We start from the raw sequence: 12,436 nt of genomic DNA on the forward strand, positions 1-12,436 counted from the left end.
AACAAGTGACAACAGCACAAAAGAAATACGAAAGAATTTATCAAACAAAAACATCGTAAAAGATTAGAAGCTGTTGCATAGACTGGAATTGTCATTAAAGACGTCAGTGACCAAACCTTCAGGATAAAATGGTCGTGGTCTAATGATTAGGACAACAGACAACCAGTCCTAAAAGCAGGAGTTCAAATCCATAAACGGATCATTTTTTTTAGTTATAATTTTTGCGGTGCTTGATAGACAATGTCAAACTTTTTAGTATTTTACGCTAAAGTGAAGTAGATATGCTATTATTGTTGACGATGAAAATTAAATTTATATGATGAAGAATACGATTATGTTTAATTTAGATCCTTGTCGTCTGAAACTCTTAAAATATTTCGAATAGATTACTCCAAACTTTGGCATGATTTAACTTATTTTTTTCTTAATTTTACGTTTTTTCCGCACTGAGGCTATATGAAGATAGAACCTATGGTTCAACGTGGGTTCCGAACTATTCGTCCCCACAGGAAATCTAGCACGAGACCAGGCGCACCAACTGTGACATGGAAACAAGTTACAAAATAGAATTTTCCCCCAAATTTAAGAGTCTTCATCCCGGCGAAATTAAAATACTGCTAATTTTACAGTAATTATGTGATATTTTCAAATAGATAAAAGATAATCGAAATGTGGAACAAGAGCGCCCTAGACAATATTATTTTACATGAGAAACCCTTATCACGACTCACTTATCTGCTTTCGATTTCGAGCCATTTTGAAAATCGGCACTTATTTTCGCGTTTCTAAACATCTGAAAACGGAAAGCCACTAGGTGACTTGTGATAACGGTACCTTACGCAAAATAATATTGTCTAGAGCACTCTTGTTCCATATTTCAATTATATTTTATCTATTTGAAGATATCACATAATTACTGTAAAATTAACGGTATTTTAATTTCGCCGGGATGAAGACTCTTAAAGGCTCACTTTTGTATAAACTACTTAACAGATTGAAAAGTGTTTTACACGACTTGAAAGTTCCACAAGAACTTGTGATAACTTTTCAGTTGCATAACAAATTTTTTATAAACACGATGGGCATCATATTTCATAGAGGAACATATAGTTAATTTAAAGTGAAATTCAAAGAACCTACAGACACGAGGCAAATATACTGTAGAGTGTTATTCATTGCTCACTGATTCACTCGGATAGAGATTTCCAGTTTTCCTCTATATTTTTAACTGATACCCAATGTCTAAGAGGGTTACTTTAAGAAAAATAAGAAAGTGTAGATCTGCCTGCATTTAATGCATCCAAAACATTACTGTCTTTGAAATACACTCATCTGACAGAAAGGGATCTTTTTCGTTTATTTCAAGTAATTAAACTTCAGAACTTGTTCTTTTGTAACTAGTTACATAGTGCATGAATATAAGGGCCATATATTCAAATTCTCCCTAGAGAGATATTTTCTTAAAACAGAACAAGAACCAAAACAGTTACAAATTTCGACTCAAAACGAAGAATTGATCTAGTTTGTAATAGCGCTCTTTTATCTATCCTTGTGCATGTGGCAACACAACACCAAAGTCTAACTGAACAGACAATTATAGCCTGAAGTCACAGTAAAGGGTTATATATAACTTCTGTCCTCTTAGGTAATGTACTCCAGACTTTCATTCTTTCTCTCTCTCCCCACAAATCTGTAACTTTGACTAATTTAGTTCTCATATTCTCCACACCAGTGGATGTAAGAATGCTAAATTAAAAAACAGGTGTACATTTAGTTGTTTGACAGATAGTACATAATAAGTGAGAAAAATATATATAAAAAAAATCACAAATTGGTTACAAATTTGTCATGGCAACATTGACTCTCAAAGACTATATTGCATTTAAATGTTAGAATTTTTTATTGCTTTGGTGTGAAAGAATAGTACCCATTGTCTCAACGAAGTACATTCTGATGAACAGCATTCGCGTATTATGCTGGAAATATTGATGAGAATTTAGGACAAAATTGATTATCACTATAGAACACATTAAGGTGAGTATTATGTACTGTATATTTAGCATATGAGTTAAGATTTTGTACTAAATACTCATTCAATTACTAATTTTGTATAGATGAAAACTCAGATTTTGCGTCGTCTGCTCATGAGTCGACTACTAAAACTGCTTCCCCTTCCACAGAGGAAAAGGCAGTTGAGCAGAAGACTGAATGTTCACAAACTTTAGCGATAGACCTGTCAGTTATTTCAGGCGCATTCAGTCTAGGAGAAGATTGTTTTCGTCAAGTGGGTTAACCAGTAAAAGCTGGTTGTTCGGCTTTTCTAGCGGTCAGCCTAAAACTTTTAATAATTCTTGTATCCACTTAGAAGTTCTGTTGTTTTAGTCTTGTACTAAACCACAGAGGAGACATGAAAGCTATGGGAGGGGACATTTTAAATTATCCTTAGATGGTCAAAATTACTACAATAAATTTTATTATCATCACTAATATGTGCGTAAAGCATATGTGTGTCAACGTTAGTGAAAGACAAACAATAGTCTCGTAGTTAACATTGTATTTTGCTACATGTGTTGTACATAAATAAATAAATAAATAATACTTTATTTTAGTAAAATCAAAAGTATTAATTATTATTGGCAACGAGGGACACTTTTAGCTCCGTAAATTTCATTTATTTTATTATTATTTTCTCCAAAATTACACACGAGGACTTATTCTCAAGAATGTTACCTTGTTTAGCTCCATGTGATCTATCGATTAATATACAGGGTGTTTAAGATAAAACGTCCAGTGCTTATAAATCCGAAACGGCTGAGAATAAAAAGATGAAACAAAAACTGAGATAGGAAAATGTCATAGGGCGCATCACATGATGTTGTTGCGGTGACCCACAGAGCCCTCCTTCGAGGGGACCCAGGGGCCAACTTCAAATTTTCAAATAGGAACATGTATTGAATCATACCTCATTCAATAGTACTTGAAAAACGAAACAACTTTTGTAGGAAACAATTTTCGATTTGGGCCACCGTTTTTAAATGGCCGCAAAAAGTGGGTCCTATATCAGATAAAACGTCCAGTGCTTATAAATCAGAAATGGCTGAGAATAAAAAGATGAAACAAAAACTGAGATAGGGAAATGTCTTAGGGCGCATCACTTGGTGTTGTCGTGGTGACCCACAGGGCCCTCCTTCAAAGGGGCCCAGGGGCCAACTTCAAATTTTCAAATGGGAACATGTATTGAATCATACCTCATTCAATAGTCCTTGAAATACGAAACAACTTTTGTAGGAAACAATTTTCGATTTGGGGCAACGTTTTCAAAATGGCCGCAAAAAGTCCTGTATCAGTTTGAAGTTGACACCTGGGCCCCCTTCACGGAGTTTCCTGAGGGTCACCACAACAACACCACTTGATATGCTTTATCATCGTTTCTATCTCAGTTTTTGTTTCATCTCTCTATTCTCAGCCGTTTCTGATTTAGGCCTATAAGCACTGGACGTTTTATCTGATACAGGACACTTTTTGCGGCCATTTTGAAAACGGTGGCCCAGATCGAAAATTGTTTCCTACAAAAGTTGTTTCGTTTTTCAAGTACTATTGAATGAGGTATGATTCAATACGTGTTCCCATTTGAAAACTTGAAGTTTGCCCCTGGGCCTTCTTGAAGGAGGGCCCTGTGGGTCACCACGACAACACCATGTGATGCGCCCTATGACATTTTCCTATCTCAGTTTTTGTTTCATCTTTTTATTCTCAGCCATTTCGGATTTATAAGCACTGAACGTTTTATCTGAAACACCCTGTATACATATATATATATATATATATATATATTAGTCAGTATGACAGTGACTATGTTTGTGACTTTAATAACTCTTGAACCACCCGATCAATCTCGATCAAATTTTCAACATAAATGAGGTTCGAGCGTAAGATTTTTTTTTTTTTTTTTTTATCATTTCACTTTGACGAAGCAACGTAAGGGAGGGAGAGGAGGAGATATATAAATAAACATGATCGAAAATGACCGATATTAGTGTCGAATACATAGTTTTCAGGGTCGCTGGGATGAACAGTGACACTTTCGATGCCGTTTAAATTCAAATTCAGCCCCCATTAGTACTCCTAAGAGGGATGGTGAAATGTAAAAAGAATTGAAAATGACCAATATCAGTGTCGAATTCATAGTTTTTGGGATTCCTAAGTTGAATAGTGACCGTTTTGGTGCCCTTTATGTCCAAAATGAAACGTATTCTTTCCGTGTGAGGAACGGACATTCTGCTAGTATCTTATATTTTGGGCAATATTCTGGTTTAACATGATTTAAAATTTAAGGTAATTTTTAATTATATCTCATTAACCATACTATGCTAGCGTTGTAATGAAAAGCTTAATTAGTGTGTATTTCAGTATCAGTTTCATCTCAATAAGTGGTAGAACCATTCTTTAGGTTTACAAGTTATTTTTTTTCTCGAAAACTACACATACGGTTTTACGCTCACGCGTATCATTTTGTTCAAGCCAATAAAAATATCAGTTGATATATGTCTCATCTGTGTACTTTTCTTTTTCGTTAAATCCTAATAATATTGTAGAATTTGTTTGCCACCAATAAATGTGGTAACGCGGTGCAATAATTACTTTTTTTTTTTTTTTTTTTTTTTTTTTTTTGGAAATACTAACTTTGTGAAAATATAAGAGGCCTATCTAGTTTTGGTTATTATTGTTGTTGGGGTTCAGTGTCGTTTCCCAGCGTCAAAGCTATATGAGACGTGGACTTACAACTTGACGTGGGATCCGTACTATATGAGCTTTCACTGGAAATCGAACCTGGTTCTTTCGATCTGGAAGTATGTATTTGGTTCTGGCGTGCCGTGGAAAATCAGCACCCGCGGCGAGGTATACGACGGCGTCCCCGTACATATAAGTGAGGTCAAGAAAATTTTCAAAAATAACCCCTACTTTTTCTTGATTTTGAGCACTTTTTTATTACTTTTTTCCTTCCGTTTATATATGCATGCATGCATTTTCCAAAACTGAGTAGTATTATCTGCTGTTAACATAAAATATTCCAAGTAATTTTTCCTCTTTTTTCTTTTCTTTTTCCTCCCGAATTTTGTGCCCAGGGCTGTTGCCCCGCTCGCCCCCTTCCCCCTCACGGCATGGCATTGGTATTTAGTCACGAGGGAACTCAGTTTTGGTTACTGTTTTTCATTATTGTGAAGGAAAGCCTCCTTGACCTCTTCAAGCCATTTGTTTGAAGTGTATGTAGATTATACGTTATTTCCTTATATAGCGGGAGAACTAATTAAAGAAACACCAATTTCATTTTCTTCGCAGTTCTTTATATGTGGTGAGTTCCCCACTAATATTAATAGCATCTTCATTCCGTGTAGGGGAGGAGCATATGTTTCTCATGTATCCTTTCTGCACTCAATTTGAATTTTATCATCAGCCACTGTAAAGACTTCGCTCATATCCAACTTCTACGCACAAGATGCATTTTATTTATTTATTTATTTATCTAACTGAATTTTGACAAAAATACACATAACTATTTTCTGATCTCGCTGGTTGAATTTAAAAAACTTGTTGAGAATCTAACAAGATAATTTGTACCTTATTGATCTTTCTGCTTTCAGATTTAACATTGAATCATCTGAGTATCTAAGCAGGGCAAATCAGTAAAACGTATGTCACGAGACAAGTAACTAATATGTACTATTTTGATTTTATTTTTATTAGAAAGCTAAACTGAATGAACATAGTGAGTTTTTAAATTTCTTTTCTGTTTCAGCCTCAGGGAAACTTTTTGCCTGTGGTAATAATTCAGAAGCTCAACTTGGTGTTGGTGATACAAAAGAGCGGCACGTACCCACCGAAGTTTCAGGGATCAACGAAGAAATTAAACAGTTAGCAGCAGGCTGTAATCATTCATTTGCTCTTACAGGTAAATAAACATAGTTTTTTAATACAGCATATTTAAAGGCCAAACTTAATATATTACTCACTGGTCATTTTACTTTGAAATCTGTGAACATTGGACGCTTTGGAAAACAGTTCCTTCAAAATTCACTAAATAGGCACGTAACAATTAACATCAAAATAATTCTCAAGCTGTAAGCAAATTCTACGAGCAACATATATACTCAGAAAGATATAATAATGAATACAATACTATGCACTCACTACTTGGATGGTGGTTTCCATTGCGATTTCGCTATTCCTAAAGCTATTACCTAGTTCTAGTCAGAGAACTCACGCTGAGAGCACAGTGCTCCGTAGAGTAAAAGAGTATTTAAATTTCCTTAGAGTAAGTCAAAATCAGAGTTGGAGATTCAAAGCTATTATGGTTATTCAGTCATTAGCAGAGAAGCTATAATTCTAATACTGTATTGAGTTTATGTCCAATAATTTCTAGAGTCCTCAGATAATCCGCAACGTATTAATACGCATTCTATTGGTGATAATTGTTAAGCAATAGTGGTACTGCACTTTAGCCCCTAATCTCAGTATGAGGGCAAAAAAATTATGAGTAGGTTAAAAGTATTTAAATAGGATCAAATAATTTCTGAGTTTCTATTCTGTTACAAAGTATTTAAAATGTGTCATGCGCGTACTAACCAAGTCAAAGTCTACCTTCATGCCAAGTTTGGTCAAGATTAGATTATTTCAGTAGCTCGCGTGTATATTGTATTTATTTATTTTAGAAAAATCAAGTAAAGAACGAAAAAATAAAATAGAGAAAGAAGTATAATCTTGGTCTTATGCGTTCAATAGAAGACTTCTGCTTTAAGTATTAATTGTTACCAGAGGCGTACACAAAATTTCATATCAGAATTTCATGTCGCTTCAGGACACGCCCAACTTTTCTATTTATATTCGATATGATAAATGTTTATTTTCCCATAATATCTTGTAGAAGAGGGGCTTAAAACCTGGTAACTGCCCCTTTACGTACGCTGATGATTAGTATGTTTTCAAATACTGTAAAGCTCAGAAAGATAGCTAACAATCAACAGTGCAGTTGTAGCTTCACGACTTCACGAGTCAATGTGATGCCTGTGTTTAGTCTACGCATAACTTAACCACTTTAAATCCCAATTTATAGAAGAACCCTAGTTAAATTTAGCATATACTTTAGCTACATTGATGATACGATATTTCTATTGTCACACTAAAGCCAGAGAGCACTTTAAAAATAAATTAATAAATAATATTAATAAAATAAACTTGTCATAACAGTAAATTTGCCGGTAACGAACATTTACAAGAAAACCAAAACAGGCACACAATATATCAATACAAAATCTCTTGAAACACTACTCTTGCAATAAACTAATTTGCAGTGGGGATCAGAAAAAAAGAAACTTAGATTTAAGTATCTTACACAAATGGCTTTCTATGACATATATACAAATAATACAAGTAATCAAAATTCTCCTTTCTCTCCCAAAAATACCTTGATAGACATTTTGTTAAATCCTGTTACTTTAAGAAGAGTTCAGAAACATTTTTCGAAAATTGAACTTCATTTTATCTTTGTGTCTACTGAAATGTCGATTAAACTTCTTACAAACTTCCCCATGCTTAGTACCAAAAATTGGAGCATATAAATAATTATTTTAGGATATGATTGACGCATATTTATAGTAATTTGTAAACGTACTCTCTTATTTCTGCGTCTAATATATAATATACTATTAACTGTACGGTTTGGGTGTTTCCTAGCGACAAAAAGTATATAGCCATGACAAAGTAAAATATTAAAACCTGGATTAAAGAACACATTCGAGATGCCAACCACTCTGCACGGATTTCAAGTTTCCTAAGGTGTAAAACTTTGATACTGACACCAAACACCACATTGCCAATATGAAAGCTTCACATAAAGCAGTATAATCATAAATAAGAATTATTTTCGAATCATATTTTATTAGATCAGTGTATTTTATTAGATCATTGTATCTATTAGCACTGAGCAAAACACTACGTACTGAACAAGCGAAGGAATTTCAATATATGATAGGCATAATTGAGAATTTTCTTTCTTTTTTTTACAAAGTTTATTAATAGTTAGTTTCTGTCGAAGATATGTTTTTCATATACTATAAAAAGCCAAATATCATATGCACGTGAATTTCCAGCGTAGAGGAAAGGAGCTTTCCAGATTTTTCTTGATCTCCAGGCTTTAGTCCTGAGTAGTTAGACACATAGGCTATAACTTGCCTTCGAGTTATCACTAAGGCAAAATACGAATAATTATAGGATCTAATATCGCTGTTGTCTTGTACAAATTAACATGACATTTTGCATTCAATAAACAAATCAAATCCTTTGTTTAATTTTAATTATATACCAAAAGTCTCAACTTAATGTTCCAGAAAAAAGTATCTATTGATATATATATATATATATATATATATATATATAATATTATTATGACTGACTAAAGAGGTAAATTGAAATAATTTTTCCTTTCGCTGTTATCAACAAAACTATTCTAGTATTTGTAAAAAACAAATTCTGAACAAAACATATACTAATTAATAAATAATATCTTAGTTTCGGCTAGGTATATTTGCTGAAAGTGAAACTATATTATTTATTAATAAAACGTTCTACAGTTGTGATTCATAATAAATAAATAAATAAATACAAAAACTTACTGTTTCCTTTGTAAAAAATAAAAACTAAAACTCTTCGCAAGTGCAAACAACAATAAAAAAAAGTAAAAGTAAAATTAATTATATGATATACGTGATAAACAGTAACTTTTGTTCCAAAATAAATAACTATAAAAACCCTAACAAACTTTACTAAAGCATCATTCTTCTACAATCATGATTCAGTCAATCATCATTCTCTCGTCGTTCTGGCTATCATTAAGTGTTGGTGCTTTGAATAAGTGTAATGCAAATTACAACCATGAACTCATGTGAATTGTAAGTACGCCTTTCATAAATTCTTTGTTTACCATAGTATAAAGAAATAAACACTTGACAAACTTGACTCGCACACGAGATAGTGAACCCTGTGTCATTCGAGATCACGTTAGTGACCCCAGTTTTAATAAGCTATGTATTGTATTCATTAAGTTTCCCTTTTGTAAATCTTTCATGGTGTTGATAACTACAATTATTTATCTTTATCAATAAACTCTTTTGGTGATGTTCATATAAAAAATTATCCTTTTATCTTTTCGACATGCTATACTACCCACAGCAACAATTAAGTATTTTAACATGTTTTATTAAATAGTATATGCTTTGGTGAGAATTTGTTTCTTACTTTATACAAGAAGTTCCAAAACTAGAATGAGTGGTGTTCTAGTATTTTTGTTTATAATAACTTTTTTTTTTTTCAGAGTCTGGAAGCCTATTTGGTTGGGGAAGCAACTCTGATGGTCAGTTAGGACTTGGTGATGCTTCTGAAGTGTTAGTTCCTACAGTAGTACCATTTGATTCAGAAGTATCTCACATAAGTTGCGGGTATTATCACACAGCTGTAGTTACAGGTAAGCATATATTACAGTAGTTGGGGGTTGCAAACCAGAAATGTGTCTTCACATTTAATTACCTACGTTTAAATAAATATTTTATTCATGCTTTAATGTATATTCTTTTTATTCAGGAATACCGTGCATAACGACGCTGTTAAAAGGTTCCAAGAAACGTACGCGCTATGCTAAACCGCGTTATTTAAGGTCTATTTATTATAGGTTTAAACTGATTTTTTTCATCACAAAACATTTAGGACAATAAACAAATTTAAAATATATATTAAAATTTATATGTGTGTGATACTGTAGCGTCCTTAGTTTGCAACATTGCATGACAAGTGTGATGGATAAGTTTTCTTCTTACATGTAGATTTGAAATATACAGGGTGTCTCAAAAGTCCCCTGACATAGGGTAACGCTGTTATTATCAGAGTTACGACAAAATGTAAGAGGGGAAACCGTCTGATGTTCTTAATCTAAAGTGAAGGAATTTTTTAAGTTGGACGAGCCGTTTGGGCTATACTCTCTTTATGCACTCAATTTTAAATGGAAGTACAACGTTGTCATTTACCTGGATTCACAACATAAATGAATGAAGTTACTGTTTGAAATGGGGACTGGACATCGACACGTTAGCGTAAAAGACAGTAACTTCATTCACTTATGTTGTGGGACCAGGTAAATGGCAACATTCCATTTTCATTTAACATTGGGCACATAAAGAGTATGCAGCCCAAACGGCTCGTCCGATTTTAAAAAATTCCTTCACTTTAGGCTGAAAATATCGTATTTGGAGGTGGTTTCCCCTCTTACATTTTGTTTTAACTCTGATAATAACGAAGTTTCACTATGTTAGAGGACTTTTGAGACACCTTGTATGATAACCTGACGTAATGTCATTTTTAAAGATATTACTTTAGATTATGTTGTCAACACTGTTTATCTTGTGGTATCAGAGGGTATGTCGAACAATGCCTCCCTGTCGATATTTGCATAGTACAAAATTTGAGTTTTTTTTTTGTTCGTTAATTTAAAAGTCACTAGGTCATAACAAGACAAATGGTCCGTCAAATACAGATAATATTTGTTGAAAATTATGTTATAACAGAAACTTTTTTTTTCAATGACTTGCAAATGAAATTATGTTTCCGTTACTAGTAATGTTTGTGCAGTTTTTGTGTTTTTTGTTGTTGTGTGTTTGTTTGTTGTGCTAGCACAATCTATGGTTTAAGAAACCCAAAATAGAAACAAATATTTGTCAATGAATTTCTGTACCAACTGAATCCAATCTAAATATAATCAGGTCCGTGTTTATATATTGTGCGCCCCTGTGCTCGAAATAATCCCTCCCTCCCCACGAAAACGACTAATATAGTCGTTTGAATTCATAGTTTTTGGGGTCGCTGAGATTAATAGTGACAGTTTTAATCCAATTCAACGTCAAGGTCATACTCCACGCCCCAGGAAGGGGGCGAGATTTTAAAAGTAATCGAAAACGACAGATACTAGTGTTGAACTCATAGTTTTCGAGGTCACTGAGTTTAATGGTATCAGTTTTCATGATGTTCAATTTCATCCTCATCCTTCTGCGGAGGATGGGAGAGGATGACTTTTTAAAATAATCGGATAAGCTAACTAATTAGTAATTACTGTGATTAGAGCGAATTAAACACATTAACATATTTCCTCGCGGTTGCGCGGGACTCGGCGGGTTGCTAGTTTTAAACATTACTTTATTGTGAATCTTTTTAAAAAAATCTAAGGCCGTGGTGGCTCAATAGTAGTGTTCACCTCTGGTGCATGGGGTCCTTGTTTCGATCCCAGCTCGCGCCAAGTGAACTTTGTGATGGACAAACACCGTGTACGTGGATTTTCTCGGGATTTTCTCGTTTTTTCCCACTTTCTTCATTCCACCATTTCATTCATCGTCATCATTACTGTCTCCTTTAGCCTCGCCGGCATAACCGTGGTACGTAAAACTTAAATATTTCATTTCATTTAATTTTAAAAATCCAAAATTTTGCAGCCCCCTAAATTCTGCCGCCCTGTGCTCAAGCACAGAATAGCACTTACGGGCCTGAATATAATTAGATGCTAGAAATCCTGCTTTTTACCATTCTTCCACCTTTTTTCCTTCTCTACTCATGAGTATTTTCCCCGAAGTTGTTTCAATTAGCAGCATACTTAATTTATATTTCGCATGTGAGCAACATCTCTCCCACTCATTGTAGACAGTTCTCCGAAACTATAATAGTTTTGTTAGTATTATTGCTTCTCTCAAGAAAAATTAAAATAGAAAATATTCTCAGGTGTGCAGATCTTGAGTTTTTGTTAAATAAACATTTAATTAAACATGTTCTAATTCTTTTGCAGTTAATGGCTATTTATATACATGTGGTGAAAGTGACAATGGAAAGTTAGGCCTTCCAAGTCACACAGCGGAAAATTCAAGAACGTTACAAAAGGTTGCCAGCATTCCTGAAAGAGTTACAACAGCTGTTTGTGGCGGAAATCATACGGTAGCTTTAACAGGTAAATAGTCATCATGATTTTTTTTTTTTTTTTTTTTTTTAACTTACGATTCTAACGAAAATTAAAATACCTTCATCCGACATTTCACCACTTCCCCTACTGACTAAAGGCGTTAAACTAAACTGAAGTCCCTAATTTACAGTTCACGAAGATCCAGGGTTAGAAAAAACTGTTTTTTAAACAGTTATTCGTTTAAACTTGTTTTGTTTTGTTTAAGTAGATTTCCTTTATTAATTTAAATTGCCTAGGGATAAGAATAAATTTGTTTGCCCTTAACTTCTTTATACAACAGCGGGGTTATGAAGAACGGAACCTCCAACTTAAAGTGGAATCCGAACCATTACTCGGTTTGCACCCGAGAGAAATTGTGCTCCACCAGGACTCGAACCCGGGATCCCTTGA

At 33.8% G+C, this 12,436-nt stretch overlaps 1 protein-coding gene across 2 annotated transcripts in view; it reads left to right on the top strand.

The window, feature by feature from the left end:
- The window catches only part of LOC145686650 (X-linked retinitis pigmentosa GTPase regulator-like), a 328,222-nt gene that overhangs the window by 227,385 nt on the left and 88,401 nt on the right, over nucleotides 1-12,436 (top strand). For both annotated transcript variants that reach the window (XM_081760131.1, XM_081760132.1), the window contains exons 5-7: nucleotides 5,798-5,950; nucleotides 9,368-9,517; nucleotides 11,876-12,034. In XM_081760131.1, the coding sequence (XP_081616257.1) occupies nucleotides 5,798-5,950; nucleotides 9,368-9,517; nucleotides 11,876-12,034 (462 nt within the window). The remainder of the gene's footprint in view (nucleotides 1-5,797; nucleotides 5,951-9,367; nucleotides 9,518-11,875; nucleotides 12,035-12,436) is intronic.

This window comes from Thermobia domestica, chromosome 5 (assembly GCF_964235325.1).
Source record: "Thermobia domestica chromosome 5, izTheDome1.hap1.1, whole genome shotgun sequence".
Taxonomy (NCBI): domain Eukaryota; kingdom Metazoa; phylum Arthropoda; class Insecta; order Zygentoma; family Lepismatidae; genus Thermobia; species Thermobia domestica.